Consider the following 25,915-nt stretch of genomic DNA (forward strand, 5'->3'; position numbering starts at 1 on the left):
CCATCGACCGTGTCATATGCTAGTCTAGTTGGCTACGCGTCCACACAGCCCTTTCGACTAGGGACCTTTTAGGACAGCCATCATACAATGCATAGTCCCACAAACAAGTCACGTACTTGCTGATACACATCATTGATAATGTCCAAGGACTATCTTTATTCGTAAACACATAGGAAATATCATCATACATGATTGCCTCTAGGGCATATCTCCAACAATGCCAGCATACGCCAATTTTTCTGGGGCGCCAAGGCACAGCGAGCGCCGCTGCCACGACCTGCTCTGTTCAACGTAAATGGCGGAAATGGTGCTCATTGGGAAAGAGAAAGGGGACTAACCAGTTTTTTTCGAGGGTACACCTTTGGCGTACCTTAGCTTTATAGAAGGGAGAAAATATGTACAATTTTTCTGGGGCTGCCAAGGCACAGCGAGTGCCGCTGCCATGACCTGCTCTGTTCAACGCAAATGGCGAAAGTGGTGCTCATTGGGGAAGAGAAAACGAACCAACCAGTTCAGGAGGGGCGGTGGGGTGGGGTCGCTGCTTGGACTATTCGCTCACCGGAGGAAAAAAGTTGGACTGCTTCGAACAATGAATCGCCACTTCCAGTAATAATTAAAATTTATAAGTGTACCTACTTATCCGGTCCCTTTTTCCGCTGTAGGTCCATCTCGCTACTTTCAGAAGTCATGTATCTCAAAACGTATTAAGAGCAAGTATAATAGAGCTGAGTCAGCGGGCTGTAAGGAATAAACTAGTATATTTCTGCTTAGTTGGAGGGAAGAGAATAGGAGAGAGAAGGTAAGCGGGCTCTTCGTGAAGAGCCAGCTCTAGCACGTGCTCCTAGGCACTTTGTGAAAATGAAATGTGGGCCACATAATAACAAAGTAGTACACTCTTTTGATCTACTATTGTACATGTTGGCTATAAGATGGGCTGTATATGACATGGCACTGGCTTATAGCCAGCAGCTGGCTATACTATTAATCATGCTCTAATATGAATAGAAAAAATATGTCATTTGGTTCACATAAAGGGATTTTTTCATTGAGCTTAGGATAATGGTTATTTTTTTATGAAATGTTGAGGATAGAAAAAATGTCTTCATAGAAATAAGATTTTATTCTTATAGAATAAAGGACTCTGAAAGAAATTTTTCTATAGAAATAATATTCTATAGAATTGCTACAAAATTCAATCAAACCAAATTAAGGAGGCCTTACCGCTTTAGTAACGCCCCGGAGTGGCGCCTACTTCCTTTGCCTTCTCCTGAACAAGCACCCATCCAGCCCGGACGTGTTGCATCTCCGTCATGGCCCCGCCCACGGCCAGACGGATAATGAACTTGTTATCCACGACAAAGTGTGTCAGGAAGGCCCGCCCAGTACTGGAGTTGATGGCCATGAGTAGCCTGCGGTTCAAGGCCTCCACGTCGTCGCCCTCGTGCCTTGGGCGGAGGCGGAACGCCACGAGGGAGAACCTCCTTGGCACGACCACCTCGAACCTCTCGTCGGCCTCCAGCTCCAGCTCGAACCACCTGGCCATATCGATGTGTCTCCGTATGTATGCTCGCATGGCCACAGCGCCGTAGCGGCGCAAGACCACCCACAGCTTCATGGCGCGGAAAGGGCGCGATAATGCGATCTGCCAGTCCTTGTAGTCGACCATGTCCATTGCTGCTGCATTTTCGGTGCTGATGTTGTTGAGGTATTCTGGGTTGCTGGAGAGTGCGGATGTAAGTGCGGCCGGGCTCGCCACCCACAGGCAGCAGCACTCCATGTTGGTGAGGAACCACTTGTGCGGGTTCATGCTCACGGAGTCTGCAAGCTCGGCGCCGTCAAGGCAATCCTGGAACTCGCGGCAGATCAGAGAGCTACCTGCGTGCGCGGCGTCGACATGTAACCACATGTCGTATCGTCTGGCCACCTCGCCCAGCTCGCGCAGTGGATCGACGGCGCCAAGCCCGGTCGTGCCGACAGTGGCACACAGGTACAACGGCACAAGCCCGCTGGCCACGTCAGCATCCACAGCGCGGCGGACACTGTCCGCGGTGAGGCCGTAACTCGACGCCGCCGATGTCTGGATGACGCGGAAGTTGGCCGGTGGGATCCCTACGATCCTCGCGCCCTTCTGGAAAGTGGAGTGGCTCTGATCGGAGGCATAGACCACCAGCCGCAGGATGCCCTCATGGCCACCGAGCATGATCAGCGCGCGATCGCGCGCGGCTACGAGCGTGCACACCACGGCCTCGCAGGTGCTCCCTTGCAGCACGCCCCCGCCGCCACCAGAGAAGAGGAAGCGTTCCGGGAGGCCCACCAGCTTCGCCATCCAGTCCACCACGACGGCCTCGAGCTCGGTTGCAGCCGGCGAGGCAGCCCACGCGAACGGCACCACGTTGAGGCCGGCGGAGAGCATCTCACCGGCGAACCCGGCCGTGCTCGCGTTCATTGGATAGTATGCAAAGAAGCTGGGGCTCTGCCAGTGCATCAACCCCGGGACAATGTGCCGCCGCACGTCCTCCAGTACTACGTCCACCGGCTCGCCATCCTCGGGGGCCGCGTCGGGTAGAAGCGTCCGGAGGCGCCCTAGCTCGGCATCAGGCCGGACAGGGTAGCTCTGGATGTTGCGGTAGTACCCGTCGAGGAAGTCGACCACGGCGTGCGATTCGGCGGCGAACGTCTCGGGGTGCAGTGGCAATAGCGCGTCCGCTGCTGCGCTCCCCATGGCCAATGTACTACCCTTTTGCAATGTACAGTGTGTGCGTCGTGTGTGGCTAAGGTATGGGGCTTTGCTAACTATCTATATATATGCCCTGTTTGGATCCCCTCCGCTCCCCAACTGCAGCTCCCGGAGCGGAGGGAGCGCCAGCACAATACTGCGGAGCGTCTCGAACCCAGCTCCTCGCGCGGAGCGGAGTCGAGAGTCGGGAGAGCTTCCAAACAGGCTCATAGTACTGTACTATACTGGTCATGATATACCGAAGGTATCTGTCTATTCTATTCTAATCGAGGTAACATCATCACCAGTCATACAACTTGCGCCACATGTTCAGTTTGGTGCTCAAACAATGAAAATAAGGTTTTGTAGTCACCTCAAGTGTGCAGATACGGTCATAATATAGTATGCGGACGTATCCATGTGTATGACCCCACTGTCAGGCCCGACATAATTTTGCACAAAACACCCTGATATGTTTTTATTTACAAAAAAGTCAACCACCGCGATGTATTTTTGCCCAACCCCACCCACAGTTTCTATTTACAGGAAAACTGTACTCCATGTGTATGACCCCACTGTCAGTGAGCGATTGTGCTAGCCTGACGTAATTTTGCACAAAAAACCCTGATATATTTTTATTTACAAAAAAGTCAACGTGATGTACGTTTGCACAACCCCACCCACATTTTCAATTTATCTGAAAACTATACATATATGCGGAAATTAACACCAAAAAAATTTCCTCTAGAACTCGAACCCAATACTAACTAGTTTAGCACAACACGTGCTCCCATTACAACCCTTCTGATCTTGCTGTCTAAATGGGATACCAAACCTATATGGACTAAACGGGACGCATGCAGAGTTCCAATGGGCTGCTGATATTGCGGCCCATTTTGGCTATTTTTTAACATATTTGTCAAACGTAAATAATAAAGTTATGTTCAAATATTCGTACGTTAGAATATTATATATACAAACGATGATTAGTAAGTAAATTTTCAATATAGATGTGTGTATTATAAAAAAACATTAACAAAAATAGTTCATAAACCTGAGTATCATATAAACACCTGTGTTATATAAATGTGTGTATTACATATTTAAAAGAATTATTTGAGTTTTACAAACAATTAAATAATTATATGCACATTTGTATAGATTAATACTTGTATAATTAAAACTATTCATAAAATTGAAACTATTAATATGAATATTCAGTCGTGGCTAATGATTAAATTATGTATTTATTTTAATATAAGTGATGAGTAAAATATTATACAGAAGTGAATATTCATAAATATGTAGTAAGGGGTTGTTTGGTTGCCACCCTCAGGGTCATGCCTGAGAAAAATCAGTGCCTGACAGCAGCCGGAGAGTCATGTGATTTTTGCCTGGCCAGGCAAGTTTGAGAATATGTTGTTTGGTTGGCAACCTGGCATGTGAAGTGCTTAGCTGCTAGATACCTTTCCCGTTTAGAAAATAGGTTCACGTGGGTGCCTTGTGTCGGTTGTGATTAGACCTCAGGCAGCGGCCAGGCTCAAGAATTCCAAGGCCTGAGGGCCAGTTTGGTTGGCATCCTGACCATTTTGTGCCTGGCCTGAATCGTTCCTGGGAGCTGCCTGAGAGTCGTTTGGTTGGTAGCCTGGTCATGCCTGCACTAGCCTGGCCTGGAGGACTATACTTGTGGTTAGCCTGGTCAAAAACTGCATGCATGTACTTAGCCTGGTCCAGGCGTCTGAATTTGCATGCCTGGCCGATGCCTGGACTCTACAATAGCTGCCTGGCTTTCTAATATGTACTAATGCAATAACTAGCACCTGTAGGGCCCCACTTTGAAACACGGCCAGCCCAGGCATGAACCAAACGACCTTGCCACATGCTTGCCTGGCCAGGTAGAAAACCATCATCTTCTCAGGCCTAGTCCAGGCACCTATTTTTCCCAGGCATGGACTTGTGGATGCAAATCAAACTTACCCTGAGTCAGGCTAATTGTACTACACGTATTACGAGACAGGCTAATGATCGATGCATGCATCCAGGCCAGGCATTCGATTCATTTCTCAGGTCACCAACCAAATAGTGCACAGGCAGGTTCCAGGGAGGTCGTCAGGCCAGGCAAATTTTCTCAGGCCTCCAACCAAACGGCCCCTAAATGTATGTATTCATAATTTTGTATAATTTAAATATGAGCCACAAGTGTATATAATTTATTTATTTCTATTTACTAATCTTCATTTGTATGTATAATATTTTTAACAGAAAAATTTCTGAACATAATTTTATTACTTCTTTTTTGAGGGAACATAACTTTATTACTTACGTCTTACCATTTTTTTGAGACATACGTACGTCTTACAAATATCTTAAAAGAATAGTGTGCACAAAATGGGCCGCAGTACACGCAGCCCAATTAAACTCCAGAGTTTGCGTATACATATAAATCGTTATCCAATGTGCACACCCTAACCAGAAGTGCCTTGCCCCGCAAAAAAAAAAAAAAAAACCAGAAGTGCCTTGTGGCTAGACTGGCTGGAATTTAAACAATTGGTTACGTGTTCAATTCCTCCTGCCGCACCTTTTTGGTGTTAATTGTGCAGTACGAGGCTCGGATTTTTAATGTACATAAAAAAAGTGAGGGGTTGTTGTGTAAAAATTCGATGCTATGGTTGAGTTTTTCCGCAGATAAAAAATAAGAGGGTGTTCTGTGTAGAAATACATCACGTCCAATGAATTTTTGCTCCTGTCGCAGTTGCCCATGTTATTTAAATTTATAATCGAACTCAAATCTCTAAAAACACGAATGCACTACATTATAAAATGGATGGAGTAGTTTTAGTACTGCTGTTCAAAGGTCAATGTCAATAGTGATGTTACTGTTCATGAAGTAGTACTACTACAACTACTACTCAAGGAGCACCACCACTAGTAAAAAAGGCTTATTTGTCCCGGTTCATAAGGCCTATTTGTCCTCGTTCGGGAACCGGGACTAAAGGGTCTGTACTAAAGCCCAGTACCTTTAGTCCCGGTTCTTACACTAGTAGAAAAAGAGGCTTCCATACGCCCCCATTAGTCCCCAAAATAATCGAACCGCGACCAAAGGGGTCTTTAGTCGCGGTTCGGGAGGACACCCGCGACCAACTATCTGGGCCCAGCGCGCTCGGTCGACAGCTGGCTGACGGGAGGGGCTTTAGTCCCGGTTGGCCTGGCCAACCGGGACTAAAGGTCCTCAGGCTGGCCCGAAGGCCTTTAGTCGCGGTTGGCTAGACCAACCGGGACTAAAGGTTAGTCCTTTAGTCGCGGTTGGCCAGACCAACCGGGCCTAAAGGTTAGTCCTTTAGTCGCGGTTGGCCAGACCAACCGGTACTAAAGGGACCATCAAACTCCCCCCCCCCCCCCCCGTGGACCGCCTTTTCAGTTTTAGAAAAACCAAAAGAAAATGATGGAAATGTCAAAAAAATAAAATAAGTTTCTCATGTGATATGTGGTCTAGTTTTTGGGAAAATTAACAAATATGAATTTCGACTTTATTTGCAAAATCTCTCTGGAATTTCTTAAAACGGGCATAACTTTTGCATACGAACTCGGATGAAAAAGTTTTTTATATGAAAAATCATCTACTCGAAAAGTTACATCCGAATTTAACCAGGGGAACCCCGTTAAACATTTTCAAAATCCTCAAAAACCTAACAGAAAAAAAGATACGGGGCTTTTAAGATCTGGAGAGGCAAAAAAATTCAAAAAAATTCAAATTGTGGTCAAACTGTGGTCAAACAATGGTCAAACTAATTATTCTAGAATATTAGTGTTACTAAATAATTATTTCAGTTTTTTTTAATTTTGGTCAAATCTGGTCAAACTGTGGTCAAACAATGGTCAAACTAATTATTCCAGAAATATTAGTGTTACTAAATAATTATTGTTTTTTAAAACAACAGTTTCAAACTCAAACAGTGAAATGTGTCACTTCATGCTCAAGCTAAATTCCTGAGGGTTAATAGAATTGACATCCTACTATTTTCAGGAAAACAACAAGTGCAGACTTGGAAACGAGGGAGAATAGAACCCGGAAGTTAAGCGTGCTCAGGCTGGAGTAGTGAGAGGATGGGTGACCGTCCGGGAAGTTAGATGATTTGAAATGATGAGGGGTGATTAGAGATTAGAGGATAAATTGAGTAGTGATGAGGGGTGGTGATTAGAGATTAGAGGTTAAAATAATTCAGAAATTTGGAAAAAAAATTAAATTCGCAAAAAAACCAGGTTTAAACCTGCGGAGGAGGCCTTTAGTCCCGGTTAGCCACGAGAACCGGGACTAAAGCCTTTAGTCGCGGTTTGTAAGAGGCGCGACTAAGGGGGGGGGTCTTTAGTTGCACAGCCGGGACTAAAGGCCTTTGCGAACCGGGACTAAAGGCCTTTTTTCTACCAGTGTTATACGAATCGGGACAGATGGGGCTCCACGTGGCCGCTGCGGCTTGCCCAGGCAGGGGGGACCTTTTATCCCGGTTGGTAGCACCAACCGAGACGAATAAGCGTGCACACGTCAGCAGTTCAGGGCTGGGGTTTTTGTTTTCTTTTTGAAAGGGAGGGAGGGGTGTTTGGGGTTTTTGGGGTTTTGTAGGGTTAATTTAGGGGTTTCATATATTGTGTTAGCTAGCTAACAGAGAGAAGTGTCCTCTCTTATCTCCGTGCTTGGTCGATGCTACGTACTATACGTATAGAGAGGACTCGACACGCTAGCTTGTAAGCAAATAAAGTAAACCATTAAGTACACAAGATCGTCATGAACATATACAAAGAGAAGTGATCGACCTCTCTTTCTCCGAGAGATTGGTCGAGCAACAAGTTTTCGTACATTTGTCCGACGCTACTAGCTACATATATACAATATAAAATATCTTACAATCCCTAGCATATGATGTCAACTTCCACATGGTATTATCCGTCTTTATCTATGACGTGGTCAAGAAAGAATCCCGCCAATTCCTCCCGCAGCTCCCAAAGCTAATTTGAAGAAGGGGGTCAATACATATATATGAATGAAACTCAACACAAATGATGTTAATAAAATAAAATTGTGAATATTATATTTTACGCACTTCAAAATCTTCTTTAGAGTAGCCCGCTTAGAGGTCGTCGCGTTTTAGATGTACTCGCAAATGTAGTATCCACAAAAAATAGTCCCACCTTCCTGCCACAACCACTTTACGAGAAATAGAGGTCAATCAAACTGATAATCAAGCATTATAAATGGTATTTATGAAACTAGCTACAGTAAATGGGAGATGCGCGGAACTAGCTAGTAGTACTTACTTTTCGGTGTGTAAATCACAGCTTCTTCGGCAGTCCCGGAGCTTCCGCGGCGAACACTTTCCAAACCCTGCGAGACAAAGAAAATAATTATTACTTGATATGAGGAAATGAACAAAGTTGCCGATATGGTGCGTTAATGATCGATTGAACTTACTTCTCGAGCATTTCAGTCATGACCGCATACTCCTTGGGTTCTTTTTGTCTTGAGTCTAAGACGGTTACTAGTCCCTGCTCAAGCTCAATCTCTAGGAGAATAAAGTGGAAGCTGCGCACGCATGCATAACTCATCAATTACATTAACCTCGAGTGATAATGGAAACCGAATATGCACAAGACAGTAACACTCACTTGAAGTTGTAAGGAAAGAGTATTTTATATTTGTTTTGATTTTGAAGCAACGATTTTAGCAAGTTGGCCTCGGCTTCTTTGGCATCATGTTTAACCGTCCACTCATCTATAAGATTTGTGTTAATGAACCCAATATCATAAATTTGTCTTTTCTTGCATTCGACGATCTTTAATCTACATAATATAGTGAGGATAATTATATATACATGCAATGAAAAAGCTGAGCTATATATAAAGACTTAATTACAGAAGTACTTACAAACAGTAGCAAGTGATGATTATTTTATCGAGGGCCTTTTGATTGGAAAATTGGAAGAACTCCTCAAATGGAACAGACAACAGATCAATTCCAACGAGGTCGTACTCCTCTTTAACTCTCAGCGTCAAAATATCCTTCCCAGACTTGCAGGTGTCCATGTACCACTTATGGAATCTTCGCAGCATCGTTGTTAGAGGAGGATGACCAAGTTTGACGAGAGGCCTCCCGTACCGGTATTTGTGTTCGTCCACCTCCATTGTATCAAAATGTGCATAGTCGGGCAGGTAATCACCAGGATTGGTATAACCGGGGACCATCCTCGGATCATTAACGGCGATATCGCTAGACACCTTCAGCGGGGGGCATGATTGGTTCGCCTGTTCGCCGAGCTGGGGAATTTTTTCCCACTTCTTCGTTCTTGTAACCTTTTGTCACTTGAAATAGTTCCCGACCGACGCGCTTCTTCTGTTGCCTTATTAAGAGCGCGGACATGGTTGTCATCCGGCGGAGACGGTGGTGGTTTCTTCAGGGCATCGATAGTGGGCTTTGCTTTCACCGAATCTATCTTCTCCTCCGGAGGTGGATGTTTCTTAGCTCTTTGCGTTTCAAAGAAGTCCCTCACTTGGGCTTGACAGATCTCCGCATTTTCCTTCTCAGTCATCTCGTAGGGTAACTTCTCTAGAGGCTTGAGAGATGGACCGAATCTGTATTGCCTCCCGCCTCTGGCTGTGCTGCTAGACGCCGGGGCGGCCGGAGCAGCGGCAGCTGTCTTCCTTTGTTGCTTACGAGGCGGAGAAGGAGGCGGACTGCTACGACGCGCCGGAGCAGCCATAGCGTCGGCGGCTCTCTTCCGCCCTTGCTGACAAGACGGAGAAGGAGGCGGGCTGCTCGGACGCACCGGCGCAGGCGGAGAAGGAGGCGGAGTGCCCTGATCACCCATCGGAGATGGAGGCGGAGGAGGAGGCGGAGTGCCCTGACTCACCGGAGGAGGAGGAGGAGGCGGAGGCGTCCAGTTCGGAAGGTTGATGACCTCCTGCCGCCATAGACATTGAGTCTTCAGAGCACAACCTAGCCGAGTCTCCCCTTCACCGGTAGGGTGGTCAAGCTCGAGCTCCTCAAATCCCTCCGTTATTTTATCCACCATCACAGCAGCATATCCTTCTGGAATTGGACGACAGTGATAAGTTGCGCCGGGTTCAGGAGGTGCAACAGAGCCGACAGCCGCCTTGACTTTGAAGTTCTGCCATTGCGTCATAAGGTGGCAATCTTAAGACTCAGTGATAGCATCCACGGGGTAGCTAGCAGGAGCCGTGAAGACAGGCTCCTGAAGTAGCTCGGTGGAAGCCACGCTGCTTCTCCGGTGAGATGGCGGGGTAGCTTCGGCAGGTCACTTGCTGTGAACTGCTTCTCGTTCCTCTAGCACTTTTACCCTTGCATGCAGCGCCTGTAGTTGGGTCTGCTCCACTTTCCTCCTCCTCTCCCGGCCTTTGTAACCGCCTGCGTCGGGAAATCCAGCCTTCCATGAAATGGAGCCTGGCGTGCCTCGTGTCCGTCCAGGGTGCTCAGGATTCCCGCGGGTCATTGTGAGCTCGTTCTTCTCTCTGTCGGGAACGAACGTCCCTTGCTGCACTACGGCGATATACTCCTGAAGCATCCTGACGAGTATTCGTAGTTGCTCGTTCGTCCAAACGCACTTCCCTGTTTCAGGGTCCAAGGTTCCCCCAACCCCGAAGAACCAAGTCCTTGAACGGTCTGGCCCGTTCAATGTCTCTGGTTCGACCCCTTTATCAAGCAGGTCATTCTCAGCCTTGTCCCACAACGGCCGAGCTTTGAGGTAGCCACCTGACCCCGTGCGATGGTGATGCTCCTTCTTCACAACATTTTTCTTGTTTGTCGTTGACATCTTCTTACTCTTCTCTGATATCTTGTGGGCGACAAATGCGTCCCAGTGATGTCTGATCTTCTCAAACCGGCCGGTGAATTCTGCAGTTTTCAACAAACGTTGTTTTCAACTCATTCTTCCACCTCCTGAGTAGATCAGCCATCTTCTTAAGAGCATGAGCCTTGACCAATGGCTCTATAACTGGCTTCTCTGGATCCGCCTCTGGCGGTAGGGTGAAATTTGCCTTCAGCGCGGTCCAAAGATCATCTTTCTACCTATCGTTGACATAAGACACCACAGGGTTTTCGTTCTTAAGCTTATACCATTGGTGGATGCTGAAAGGGATCATGTCCCTAACAAGAACCCCGCACTGAGCAGAAAATGCTTCCTTGGTGCGCATGGGTTCAATCGGTTGGCCATCGCGCGCAATTGCTGTGATTGTGAACCTTTCATCCTGGCGCAACTTTTTCTTCGGGCCTCGTCTCGTTACCGAAGTTTTGCCCGATCCGGAGGGCTAGAAAAGAAGAAAGAAGAGAGTTAATATGTGTACATACCAAAACAATTAATGCATCAATTAGCTATAGTCAGCACAGGCTTAATTAATATATATACTTGGCCGGACTCCGTTCGGTCACCGGAGCCGTCGTCACGGTGTCCTTCTTCCACCGGCATTCGGTCACCGGAGCCATCATAATCATGTCCTTCCTCCTCCATTGTTCGATCACCGTAGCCTGCTTCTCCCTCTCCTTCCAGACCATCGGTGTCATTGAGATACGACATGACATCACCTCCGGCGAGGATTATGTCCCCCGACACCTGTCCGGCTTCCAAGTCTCGGTGCTCCATAGTTTCTGCAAATATTACAACATGGCAATTAATATACAAAACATGACAGATGGATATATTAGTGGCAAACGTAGACCTAGCTAGCTAGCTAATCACAACAAGGAATCATATTAGTGGCCTCGATGCTTCTACGGTTTGGGGTGGCCTCGGCAACGCTTCTAGGGTTTGGGGTGGCCTCTATGAGAACACTCTTTTAACTTGGTAAATTTGGGTGGCCTCGGCAGCGCTTCTAGGGTTTGGATCAACTTGTGCACATCCATGATGGGGACATTCTTGATAAATCTTGTGCAATAGGCCTAGTACGCCCACAGGCAGATAAAGTGACTTTAGGCCGTAAGCCTGCATTAGAGAGGAGCTCGAAGTGGTCAGTGCACCAGCACTTATAAACCACTGTCGAAGGCTCTCGGCTAGCGAGGTGGGACTAAACATCCCACCGGACCGCGCCAGTTCCTGCAGACCAACCGGGACCAATGCTACCCTTTAGTCCAGGTTGGTGCCACCAACTGGGACCAAAGGCCTCTATTTCCCGCCCTTTGGGCTGGTGAAAAGAGACCTTTGGTCCCGGTTGGTGGCACCAACCAGGACTAAAGGGTGCATTGGTCCCGGTTGGTGCCACGAACCGGGACAAATGCTCTGGCTATATAAGCCAACACTTGTGAAAGTTTTCATTCAGTTCTTCCACACTGCCCCGATGACGCCGCCAGACTGCCCCGATCCGCCACATGACGCCTCCCCGACGCCGCCCGCCGCCCGTCCGCCGCCCGACGCTGTCCGCCGCCCCGGCGCCTCCTCTGTGAACACCGGCCGCCATGCCCTACCCCGCCGCCGCAGCCGCGTTGCCACCCCGCCGCCGTCGTTGCTTTATATATATATATGTATATATGCTTTTTTAATATAATATGCTTTCTATTTATATGTATGTATGTTTGTATGTATGTATGTTTATTGTATGGAAAAGAGAGGAAGAAGGAAGGGATGAAAAAAGGAAGAAGGAAGAAGGAAAAGAAGGAAGAAGGGAAGAAAAAGAAGGAGAGGAAAAAGGGGAGAAAAAAGAGAAGAAGAGGAGAAAAAAATAAGAATAGAAAGAAGGAGAAGAAGAAGAGAAGAAGAGGAGAGGAAGAAGAGGAGAAAAAATAAGAAGAGGGAGAAGAAGAAAAAAAAGGAGAAGAAGAAGGAATAGAGGGGAAGAAGGAAAAATAGATAGCCGGTAGCATTGGTCCCGGTTGGTCTGCACGAACTGGCGCGGTCCGGTGGGATGTTTAGTCCCACCTCGCTAGCCGAGAGCCTTCGACAGTGGTTTATAAGTGCTGGTGCACTGACCACTTCGAGCTCCTCTCTAATGCAGGCTTACGGCCTAAAGTCACTTTATCTGCCTGTGGGCGTACTAGGCCTATTGCAGGCCTGAATCCTGGCCCATTGGTGGGTTTCTAGTCGTATTCAGGCCGTGGTGGCCCAGTAGGTGGCATTTATTTTATTTTTTTCCAGTTTTTTTTGTTATCTTTATTGCTTTATTTATTTTATTTATTTTCTACTTACAACAAAATACTTATTGTTTTTCAGTGATTCTTTTTGCTTTTAGGTAATAAAAATAATAAATTTTCTGTTAGTGCCATTAGTTTTCCAATTTGAATAGTTTAAATTTGAATTCTTTGAAATTTGTGTGAATCACTAGTTTGTGATTAACTTTACTATAAAAATAGATTTTGGAGTGATTCTTTTTCTAGCTATTTAATATTACTATGTTTTATCATTATATTCAAAAACAGTTTTTGTTATTTTAGTTTCTAAAAAAAAATCTTTATGATAATTCTTTTTGCTATTAAAGTTTGTAACAAAAAAATTATTTATGAAAATTCTTTTTGCTTATAATGTTTTGAACAGAAAATACTTTGATAATTTTAGATGCATAAATTTTATATAATTTTAGTTTCAATAATACTAGAGGTTTATGAAAGTTTTTTGTTGATTCCTTTTGCTATTAGAGTTTCATTAAAGTTTTGTAGTCCATTCTTTTTTCTATTAGAGTTTCATTAAATTTTTCTAGTTTATTCTTTTAGTTTATTATTTTTGCTATTATAGTTTCATAAAAGTTTTCTAGTTCATTCTTTTTTATATAAGTTCATTCTTTCAGTTAAATGACCCTGAAATTGAAAAGCACTTCAGATGAACTCTGAAGAGGTTGAAAAATGGCATGCTATCATCATTTCACCCACATAGCATGTGTTGAAAAGTTGAGAGGGTTACGGCAAAAACTAGATGCACTTCGTGTAAAAAATGGACAATCTCTTTCGAAGTATTAGGGTTTCGGACGAAAACTCAACTATTACAAAGGGATTTCATTATTTTGAACTTATTTGAACTCCAGACTTTTTGTGTTTTCAAAATGCACCATTCAAAGCCACATCATCAATTTCAACCCTTTCTGACTTCATTCGTTATTTTTCATGCATTTACAGATTTTTTTTGAGCTATATGACCCTGAATTCAAAAGCACTTCAAATGAACTTTGAAAAGGTTGAAAGTTGGCATGGTATCATCATTTCACCTACATATCATGTGCTAAAAAGTTGAGAGGGTCACGGCAAAAACTGGATGCACTTCGTGTACAAAATGGACAATCTCTTTCGAAGTATCAGGGTTTCGGACGAAAACTCAACTGTTACAAAGGGATTTCATTATTTTGAACTTATTTGAACTCCGGACTTTTTGTGTGTTCAAAATGCACCATTCAAAGCCACATCATCAAATTTCAACCCTCTCTAACTTCATTTGTTACTTTTCATGCATTTACTGAATTTTTTGAGCTATATGACCCTGAAATTCAAAAGCACTTCAAATGAACTCTGAAAAGGTTCAAAGTTGGCATGGTATCTTCATTCCACCTACATAGCATGTGCTAAAAATTTGACAGGGTTACGGAAAAAACTGGATGCACTTCGTGTCCAAAATGGACAATCTCTTTCGAAGTATCAGGGTTTCGGACGAAAACTCAACTGTTACATAGGGATTTCATTATTTTGAACTTATTTGAACTCCAAACTTTTTGTGTGTTCAAAATGCACCATTAAAAGCCACATCATCAAGTTTCAACCCTTTCTGACTTCATTTGTTATTTTTCATGCATTTACTGATTTTTTTGAGCTATATGACCCTGAAATTCAAAAGCACTTCAAATGAACTCTGAAAAGGTTGAAAGTTGGCATGGTATCATCATTTCAACCACATATCATGTGCTAAAAAGTTGAGAGGGTTACGGCGAAAACTGGATGCACTTCGTGTACAAAACGGACAATCTCTTTTGAAGTATCAGGGTTTCATACGGAAACTCGCCTGTTACAAAAGGCATTTCATAATAGTTGTGGGGAGAAAGTCTTCACTTTTTCTTCGCTTGTGTCCTTTGCTTATTGCGCCGTAACCATGGATAATTTTCGTCGTTTAACTGGGTGCTTGGGTCAGCCTTGACTTTGAAGGGAGGAATTTCATGAAACTTTTCATAATCTTCGGACATGTCTGTCTTGCCCTCCACTCCCACGATGTCTCCTTTTCTTGAAAGAACTATCTGGCGCTTTGGCTCATCGTATGATGTGTTCGCTTCCTTATGTTTTCTTTTTCTCGGTTTGGTAGACATGTCCTTCACATAGAAAACCTGCGCCACATCATTGGCTAGGACGAATGGTTCGTCTGTGTACCCAAGATTGTTCAGATCCACTTTTGTCATTCCGTACTGTGGGTCTACCTGTACCTCGCCTCCTGACATATTGAACCATTTGCACTTAAACAAAGGGACCTTAAAATCATGTCCGTAGTCAAGTTCCCATATGTCCACTATGTAACCATAATATGTGTCCTTTCCCCTCTTGGTTGCTGCATCAAAGCGGACACCGTTGTTTTGGTTGGTGCTCTTTTGATATTGGGCCATCGTGTAAAATGTATTCACATTTATCTCGTATCCTTTGTAAGTCAATAAAGTCGAAGAGGGTCCCCTGGACAACGAGTACAGCTCATCACAAACAGTGTTGTCACCTGTGAAACGTGTTTCCAACCAACTGTCGAAAGTCTTGATGTGTTCACATGTAATCCAGTCATCACACTGCTCCGGGTGTTTGGAACGCACACTGTTCTTGTGTTCATTGACGTACGGGGTCACCAAGGTAGAGTTCTGTAGAACTGTGTAGTGTGCTTGAGGCCAGGAATGCCCGTCCCTGCATATTATTGAGTCCCCACCTAGCGTGCCTTTTCCAGTCAGTCTCCCCTCATACTGCGATTTAGGGAGACCAATCTTCTTAAGGCCAGGAATGAAGTCAACACAAAACCCAATGACATCCTCTGCTTGATGGCCCATGGAGATGCTTCCTTCTGGCCTAGCGCGGTTACGGACATATTTCTTTAGGACTCCCATGAACCTCTCAAAGGGGAACATATTATGTAGAAATACGGGGCCCAGAATGACAATCTCGTCGACTAGATGAACTAGGACGTGCGTCATGATATTGAAGAAGGATGGTGGGAACACCAGCTCGAAACTGACAAGACATTGCGCCACATCACTCCTTAGCCTTGGTATGATTTCTGGATCAATCACCTTCTGAGAGATTGCATTAAGGAATGCACATAGGTTCACAATGGCTAATCGGACGTTTTCCGGTAGAAGCCCCCTCCATGCAACCGGAAGCAGTTGCGTCATAATCACGTGGCAGTCATGAGACTTTAGGTTCTGGAACTTTTTCTCTGGCATATTTATTATTCCCTTTATATTCAACGAGAAGCCAGACGGGACCTTCATACTGAGCAGGCATTCAAAGAAGATTTCCTTCTCTTCTTTGGTAAGAGCGTAGCTGGCAGGACCTTCATACTGCTTTGGAGGCATGCCGTCTTTTTCGTGCAAACATTGCAGGTCCTCCCGTTCCTCCGGTGTATCTTTGGTCTTCCCATACACGCCCAAGAAGCCTAGCAGGTTCACGCAAAGGTTCTTCGTCACGTGCATCACGTCGATTGAAGAGCGGACCTCTAGGTATTTCCAGTAGGGTAGGTCCCAAAATATAGATTTCTTCTTCCACATGGGTGCGCGTCCCTCACCGTCATTCGGAACACATAGTCCACCGGGCAAGTACGTGATCACCGGTAAGCATGGCGGGCTTTTTCCGGTGATCTGCCTCGCCTTTGAAATGCTTGCCTTTCTTTCGACATTGATGGTTGGTCGGAAGAAATCGACGATGGCCCAGGTACACATTCTTCCTGCATTTGTCCAGGTATATACTTTCGGTGTCAGCTAAACAGTGTGTGCATGCCTGGTATCCCTTGTTTGTCTGTCCTAAAAGGTTACTGAGAGCGGGCCAATCGTTGATGGTTACAAACAGCAACGCATGCAGGTTAAATTCCTCCTGTTTGTGCTCAGCCCACACACTTACACCGTTTTCATTCCACAGCTGTAAAAATTCTTCAACTAATGGCCTTAGGTACACATCAATGTCGTTGCCGGGTTGCTTAGGGCCTTGGATGAGAACTGGCATCATAATGAACTTCCGCTTCATGCACATCCAAGGAGGAAGGTTATACATATATAGAGTCACGGGCCAGGTGTTGTGATTGCTGCTTTGCTCCCCGAAATGATTAATGCCATTTGCGCTTAAACCAAACCATATGTTCCTTGGGTCACCTGCAAACTCAGCCCGGTACTTTCTCTCGATTTTTCTCCACTGCGACCCGTCAGCGGGTGCTCTCAACTTCCCGTCTTTCTTACGGTCCTCTCTATGCCATCGCATCAACTTGGCATGCTCTTCGTTTCTGAACAGACGTTTCAACCGTGGTATTATAGCAGCATACCACATCACCTTCGTAGGAACCCTCTTCCTAGGGGGCTCGCCGTCAACATCACCAGGGTCATCTCGTCTGATCTTATACCGCAATGCACCGCATACCGGGCATGCGTTCAAATCCTCATACGCATCACGGTAGAGGATGCAGTCATTAGGGCATGCATGTATCTTCTGCACCTTCAATCCTAGAGGGCATATGACCTTCTTTGCTGCGTGCGTACTGTCGGGCAATTCATTATCCTTTGAAACTTCTTCTTCAATATTTTCAGTAGCTTCTCAAATCCTTTGTCAGGCACAGCATTCTCTGCCTTCCACTGCAGCAATTCCAGTACAGTACCGAGCTTTGTGTTGCCATCTTCGCAATTGGGGTACAACCCTTTTTGTGATCCTCTAACATGCGATCGAACTTCAGCTTCTCCTTTTGACTTTCGCACTGTCTCCTTGCATCAACAATGACCCGGCGGAGATCATCATCGGGCATAATATCGTCTGGTTCCTCTTATTCTTCGGCAGCTTCCCCCATTGCAGTATCACCGTATTCTGGGGGCACATAGTTGTCATCGTCCTCCTCTTCTACGCTGTCTTCCATCATAACCCCTATTTCTCCATGCTTGGTCCAAACATTATAGTGTGGCATGAAATCCTTATAAAGCAGGTGGTTGTGAAGGATTTTTCGGTCAGAGTAAGACTTCATATTCCCACATATAGGGCATGGACAACACATAGAACCATTCTGCTTGTTTGCCTCAGCCACTTCGAGAAAATTATGCACGCCCTTAACATACTCGGAGGTGTGTCTTTCACCGTACATCCATTGTCGGTTCATCTGCGTGCATTATATATAATTAAGTGTGTCAAAAACCATTACAGAACATCATGGATAGATAAGTGACCAAATTAATAGAAGTTCGTCATCACATTAAAACCAAAGTACATACATAGTTCTCATTGAACAACATATAGCTCTCCACAGCATCTAATTAAACCATACATTGAAACTATGTAAAACATTTCAGTGCAACAACAAATGCGATCATAATCGCAACCAAGGTAACAATTGATCCAATGGCATAATGATACCAAGCGTCGGTATGAATGACATATTTTCTAATCTTTCTAATCTTCAAACGCATTGCGTCCATCTTGATCTTGTGATCATCGACGACATCCGTAACATGCACCTCCAATATCATCTTCTCCTCCACAATTTTTTTATTTTTTCCTTCAAGTAATTGTTTTCTTCTTCAACTAAATTTAACCTCTCGACAATAGGGTTGGTTGGAATTTCCGTTCACATACCTCCTAGATAAATAAAATATATGTCACGTTGGTCAGCATAATTGTCATAAACAATAAATGAACCAAATAGTTATAAAAAATAATATATACCACATGCGGTCATAGACAGGACGAGGGCCGACGAGGGCGGATACCAAAACCATCGCACTTTATAATAACAAGCAATAATAAAAGTAAGAAAATTAGACAAGTATCTATCTAAAGTAAGAATTTTTTTTCTTTCAGAAAGAAGATAAGAACAAGAGGCTCACCACGGTGGTGCCGGCGACGAGATCGGCGCGGGCAATCGACGACGGTGAAGACAGGGACGGGACGTGATGGACTGCTAAACCTAGATAAATCTCGGGGAAAATGGAGCGTGGAGGTCGAGTTTCGAGAGGAGAAATCTTAACTAGTGTGGCTCGGGCATTTCATCGAACACCTCAGGTGCATAGGAGGTGAGCTAGAGCACCACAAAGCTCTCCCCTCACCGGCCAGAAAAAACAGAGTAGTGTGGAGTGCTCTGCTGCGGCGATGGGGTATATATAGGCAACTCATTGGTCCCGGTTCGTGGTTGCAACCGGGACTAAAGGCCCCCCTTCTGTCCCGGTTCCTACCATAAACTGGGACCAATGGCAGTGGGCCAGGAGCAAGGACCATTGGTCCTGGTTCGTGCTTGGAACCGGGACAAATGGGTCCAGACGAACCGGGACAAATGCCCCACGAGGCCCGGCCGGCCCCCTGGGCGCACGAACCGGGACGTATGCCCCCATGGGTCCCGGTTCATGACTGAACCGGGACTAATGGGATGGCCAGACCCCAACCAAAGCCATGTTTTGTACTAGTGCACCAGTACCGTAGTGACCAGAAAAAATCATAGGGTTCAGCTGAAACCAACGCCACTATGCTGGCTCCGGTGCTGGTACTACATACTAGTACAAAAACTCTCTAGTGTATAAAAAGGAGTACAACATCTGTACACGGCGTCCGTTATTGGCAAAGTAGGAAAAATAATCCAAAGACGAAACAAATTCAAATAGTAAACTCTCGGCAAAAGTATTTCATAGAGCTAACCCTTTTAGGTGCGTCCAACGCATAGGAGCTATGCTAAACAAGGTAGCATTCTGATTGGCGCTACATCCCTTGCCAGGGTGGAGTCGCGGAGACATGTCAGAACCCATCCACGTTTAAGGACCGCCACCCACGGGAAAGGCGCTATAGTATGGAGGATAGTGCCTAAGGCATAGGCGGTATGCTCACACTTAGTAAACGGCGCGAGCTGGCCCTCCCCCAGGGATAAGAGAGAGTCGGCTGCGGCTCCCCCCCCCCCCCCCCCGTCTTCAAATTCCGTTCTCAAATCCAGCATTCTGAAACTTTCCTTAGTGGATTTTTGCCTCAATCCCTGTCGGAGATATTCTCCTCCGATCCTCTCCTTTTCATCCAAAAATTCATTCAGATTTTTCATATTTGTGCAAGTTCGGGGAAACCCTTTTTTTATGGATTCGAATATCATATGGAAAATTGAAATAATGTGGGGCGATTTAGGATTTGTTGATGTGTTGTCAACATTGGGGAATATGTGTGTTGTTCATTTGTATTGTAAATCATGCTTGCATATGAGTTTGTATCTATGTATGAAATAATACTCACATATGAAATTGTATTAATTACATGATTGTTTAAAACTATTTTAGTACCTATGTACGATTGTTGAGATGAATAGATATATATATAAAATAATGCTTGATGGGGAACGAAGCATGAAAATCAGAAAATTTCCTATGAACACCCAAGATCAATCTAGGAGATGCAGCTACGATAGGGCAGCGAGTCTACATACCCTTGTAGACGGAAAGCATTAACGATCTAGAGATCGTGGTTGGCATAGTCGTACTCGCGTCGCGATCCAATCCAATCCAAGCACCGCACCTGCGACACCTATGAGTTTAGCACACGTATGGCTCTCAGTGATGTCTCCTCATTCTTGATCCATCAAGCGAGGAAGAAGTAGTAGATAAGATTTGGTCCAACACGACGGCGTGGTGGTGGTGATGGTAGCGGAACTTTGGCAGGGCTTCGCCAGGCACTACCCGGAGGGGGAAGTGATGGGAGAGGGAGATGACAGCCGCCGTGGTCAAGGGATGGGCTGCCCCTTGCGCCTCCTCTCTATTTATATAGGGGAGGGACGTGGCCAGCCCTTGCCCCTCCTTTGAGGAACGGGGTGACAGCCAAGGAGGGGAGGAGTTCCCTCCAATTCAAGTGGAGGGTCCTCCTGTCTAGGGTTTTCCATCCCTAGGCGCATGGGCCTTGTAGGGGTTGGTGCCCCTAACCCATTAAGGCTAGGGCCCCTCCTTACAGCCCATGCTACAGTATGGGACATGATGGAACCCTTGGTGGCCTTGCATAACCCTCGGAACCCCGTTAACAATGAATTTCCATATATAAATATTTACCTCCGGACCATTTCGGAACTCTTCGTGACGTCCGGGTTCTCATCTAGGACTCCGAACAACCTTCAATCACCAATGTTAATATCTCATTACTACCCTAGCGCTACCGAACGTTAAGTGTGCGACCCTACGGGTTCGAGAGTCATGTAGACCTGACAGAGACACCTCTCCGGTCAATAACCAATAGCGGGACCTGGATGACCATATTGATTCCTACATATACGACGAAGATCTTTATCGGTTGAACCACGATGTTAAGGGGTTCGGTCAATCCCGTATGCAATTCCCTTTAGCCGGCGATATGTTACCTGCACGAGATTCGATCGTCGCTATGTCCATACCTAACTCAATCTCGTTACCGACAAGTCTCTTGACTCGTTTCATAATACAACATCCCGTGACTAAACTCATTAGCCACATGAAGGTTCTTGTGATGTTGTATTACCGAGAGGACCGAGAGATATCTCTCCGCCATACAAAGTGACAAATCTCAGTCTCGATCGAGGAAACTTCACAGACACATACGGAGATACATGATCTCATGGAGTGGCATTATCTCATGGTCTACAGAACTGATACCTGACATGAAGAAAGCTGTAGCAAATAACTAAACGATTTGATGCTAAGCGTACGGTTGGGTATGTCCATCACATCATTCTAATGATGTGATCCCATTATCAAATGACAACTCGTGTCTATGGTCAGCAAAACCATAACCATTTTTTATCAGCGAGCTAGTCTAATAGAGGCTTACTAGGGACACGGTATAGTTTATGTATTCACACATGTATTTAAGTTTCCGGTCAATACAATTCTAGCATGAATAATAAGCATTTATTATGAATGGGTAATATGATAATGACCATTTTATTATTGCCTCTAGGGTGTATTTCGAACAATGCTCACATATAAAATAATGCATATGATGTATGGTTGTTTGCTCATATTTGCTTAGAAACCAAAATAATGCCCACATATGAAATAATGCTCAGATATGTCTTATTGTTTGAAATATGTAGGATGGTGTGGCTTCTAGGTGATTCCTATAGGCTCAACACCGGGCCTACTTGATGGTGGAGAAGCAGATCGCTAGTAGAAAAAGGGCCTTTAGTCCCGGTTCTGTTACCGGGACTAAAGGGTCGTTACTAAAGCCTCCCCCTTTAGTTCCGGTTCTTACACGAACCGGGACTAAAGGCCCTCCATGTGGCCGCTGCCTGGAGGTCCACCTTTAGTCCCGGTTGGTAACACCAACCGGTACTAAAGAAAATTTTATGATTTTTTTTGAAAAAAAAAATTAAATTTTTTTTTATTTTTTTTATTTTCAAATTTCTTAATTTTTTTAACCTCTAATCTCTAATCACCCCTCATCACTGCTCAATTTAACCTCTAATCTCTAATCACCCCTCATCATTCCAAATCATCTAACTTCCCGGAATTTAGCTTGAGCATGAAGTCACACATTTCACTGTTTGAATTTGAAACTATTGTTCTACAAAACAATAATTATTTAGTAACACTAATATTTCTTGAGTAAGTAATTTGACCATAGTTTGACCACAGTTTGACCACAGTTTGACCACAGTTTGACCATATTTGACCAAAATTCAAAAAAAACTGAAATAATTATTTAGTAACACTAATATTTCTTGAATAATTAGTTTGACCATTGTTTGACCATAGTTTGACCACAGTTTGACCAGATTTGACCAAAATTCAAAAAAACTGAAATAATTATTTAGTAATACCAATATTCTTGAATAATTATTTAGTAACACTAATACTTCTTGAATAAGTAGTTTGACCATAGTTTGACCAGATTTAACAAAAATTCAAAAAAAAACAGAAATTTGAGCATAACTTTTTTTCCTTTTAGAATTTGAGGATTCTAAAAAATTGCAAACAGGCTGTAGGTTGTTGATATCGGATGCGGATTTTTGTGCTGAACATTTTGATATATTATACGTTTTTTCTGATATCGTATGCAAAAGTTATAGCCGTTTTACATTTTCCCTACACTTTTTGCAAAACATGTCCAAATTTAAGTTTTTAAATTTTCCTAACTAGTACATGTAGTAACATAACTACATCTGGAAGGATTTTAATTTTTGAAATTTTTATCATTTTCTTTTGATTTTTACAAAACTGAAAAGGCGATCCACCGGGGGGGTGGGGGTTAGAGTTTGAAAACGGGACCTTTAGTACCGGTTCGTGCCATGAACCGGTACTAATGCCTCAAACCCCATTAGTACCGGTTGGTGGCTCGAACCGGGACTAAAGGTCTAACCTTTAGTACCGGTTGGTGCCACGAACCGGTACTAATGGGCATCGCACGCTTTTGTCCCGGTTCATGGCACCAACCGGTACTAAAGGTCCCATTTGAACCGGGACTAATGCATGTACGCTGCCCTAGCCGCTCGAACCGTGACTAATGCTCACATTAGTCCCGGTTCGTAATGCAACCGGGATTAATGCTCTTTTCTAGCCGAACCAAAGCCCTGTTTTCTACTAGTGCATGGTAATAAAAATACTAGTTGGTAGTTCATAATTTTTTTAGTTCAAATGGATATGCCATAATATTCTCACTTGTATGTTTGCAGATGCTTGGACCCCTAAAGATTCGGTCTCACGGGGCCTCATCGAGTGTCATGTCATATGATGAGCCGTACACACATCGAGACTTTAGGACTGCTCCCGTTCATCTAGCGTGTTAGCTAGTCGACGCCAAACTTGAACGCCACGACACTCACCGCACTTGTGGACCGATGGAGAGGCTGGAGACACACACTTTCCACCTCTGGACCGGGGGGATGATCGTGACTCGTCAGGATGTTTCTATGATCCTTGCACTTCCTATATAGGGGAAGCCTCTGTGTATGAGCACATATTCTGATGGGTGGCCCCAGTAGATGGAGGCCCTTATTGAAAGTTAATCCATTAACATTTTTAAAAAAATCAGGATTTTAAAAATAATGACTGATTTGAAAATGTTCATGGATTTTAAATTTGAAAATATATGCACAAATTTGTATTTTTTTAGGGATTTCAAAAAAAGATCATGAATTAGAAAATAGTTCCTGAATTTAATAAAATGATAAAGGATTTTAAAATTGTTCCCGTATTTTAAAAAAGTTCCAAATTTGAAAAAAATGTGAGTTTGAAAAATGTTCCAAGATTTTAGAAACAATTGTTCATGAATTTCAAAAAAGTGCACCAATTTAGAAAGAGTTCATAGATTTCAAAAATGTTCCTGCATTTCAATGTAATTCCGTTATTCACAATGATGGATGATATTAAAATGAAAGTAAAGGAAAGGAAATGGAGAAAAAACTGGTTCAGGGATGATTCTAAAATCTTTCCAAAACCGATGAACAAAAGGCTCGCTAAAGCCCGAATATGGCCGGCCCATACACTGGGCAAGTAACTGACTATTTCCCGACCCATGTGGCTTCCAGAACGATCGTTGAGCAACTTGCTTCTTTCTTCTAAAAAAAGCAACTTGCTTCTTTTTCTCCAAATTAAAATAAGCAACTTGTTTCTTCTGATAAGTACGTGTGCATTCAGCCAACTCGGAATCAATCAACATGCTTTAGATGATTTGTACGTGCGTGTGTGCTTTCTCAGCCAAATCGACTGGCCGGCAAATCACGACGTACAGTTAAAGTTTCTTTTCAGAATTAAGCAAAACATGTACACCATAATAACTTGATTCCAACGGCTTTTATTTCCTGATTAACCAAATAGAGGAGGGAGAGACCTGTGAGAGACGTACATGAGAAAGAGAGATATTTTATGATTAACCGAACCGAGGAAAGATAGACATGAGAAAAAGACGTACATGACAAAGACAGAGCGACGGCTCCCGGGGATCGGTAGGGGCACCACGTCCAAGGAAGTTGCGCGAGGATGCCCCGCCAGCGCGTACCACCGCGCGGTCTTGCAAAAAGTTTTGATCTCGAGGCATATCACGAACAAACTCGTTAATATCACGAACACCGAGTACTGCAACTTCGGAACATCTGCATATGGTTTAACCATCGATTTTGCGCAATATTTTCTCATCAGAATAATTAATGTGTCTTAGATATGTGAAGATAATATCTACCAGCGTACGACCTATACGGTTCAGCGGCCGCTCTTACCCTGCACCCAGCGTGCGTTTCTCTTTGCTCCAGCCAGCGCCGGCACCGGTCTACCTGGTCTTGTCTAAGGACTATGGAGGCGCGGTCGATCCCGGCACTTGCCGGCGGAAGGGCTCCGCTTTTTAATATTTTTTTAGGTTTTAGGGTTCGTGTCCTGCTCAGAGATGTGATGCGATGACGGCTCTTTGTAGATGAAATAAGGTCCTCCCCGCCTAGCTCCCATTCCGGTGGTGTTTCTAGCATCGTGGAAGGGCGTGTGAATTTTTTTATCTTCTTCTCAGGTGCAACTGCATAAATAAATAACCAAGCTATGACAACTTCTTGATTTCATCTATGGACCATGCAAGACTGCAAAATATACATCGTAAACAACAATTTCTAAATGAATACTAGGAGATCTAATAAAGGATTCTGGGGCATGGTGAATGGTCAACTGACGCAGGCCAATTTTGGGTTTTTATCTACTTGGTACTCATAACAGCATATATATAAGTAACCAACATGCATAGAAAGCCTCGAAAATATACATTGGAAACACCAATTTCTAATAAAGGATTCTTAAGCATGTTAAATTGTCAACTAATGCTGAGATATTTAGAATTTGTATCTACTTCACGGGCATAATTGCATATATGCAACCAAGCTACAACCGATTATTGATTCGATACATGCACCATGCAAGACTGCAAAATATACATCGGAAATAAGAATTTTGAAATGAATAGTTGGAGACATAAAATAGGAGTCTTGAGCATAGTGAATTTTCAACTGATGCTAATAAATTTAGGGTTTTTATCTTGTTCATACGCATAGTGAACTTTCATATGTAAGTAACCAAACTACGACTGATTATTGATTCAATCCATGCACC

The 25,915-nt window shown here is 44.2% G+C and overlaps 1 protein-coding gene across 1 annotated transcript; it reads right to left on the reverse strand.

Annotated features, from left to right (window-relative positions):
- Positions 1 to 1,225: 1,225 nt before the first annotated feature.
- Positions 1,226 to 2,722, reverse strand: LOC109756159 (tyrosine decarboxylase 1-like). Its single transcript, XM_020315033.1, has one exon. It carries the CDS (start codon positions 2,720 to 2,722, stop codon positions 1,226 to 1,228), a length of 1,497 nt encoding a protein of 498 aa, XP_020170622.1.
- Between the last annotated feature and the right edge of the window lie 23,193 nt (positions 2,723 to 25,915).

Source organism: Aegilops tauschii, chromosome 7 (genome assembly GCF_002575655.3).
Source record: "Aegilops tauschii subsp. strangulata cultivar AL8/78 chromosome 7, Aet v6.0, whole genome shotgun sequence".
NCBI classification, from domain to species: Eukaryota; Viridiplantae; Streptophyta; class Magnoliopsida; order Poales; family Poaceae; genus Aegilops; species Aegilops tauschii.

Excerpts from the sequence above, each read along its gene's own strand:
- LOC109756159 (XM_020315033.1), bottom strand. The coding sequence starts at position 2,722 with ATGGGGAGCGCAGCAGCGGACGCGCTATTGCCACTGCACCCCGAGACG.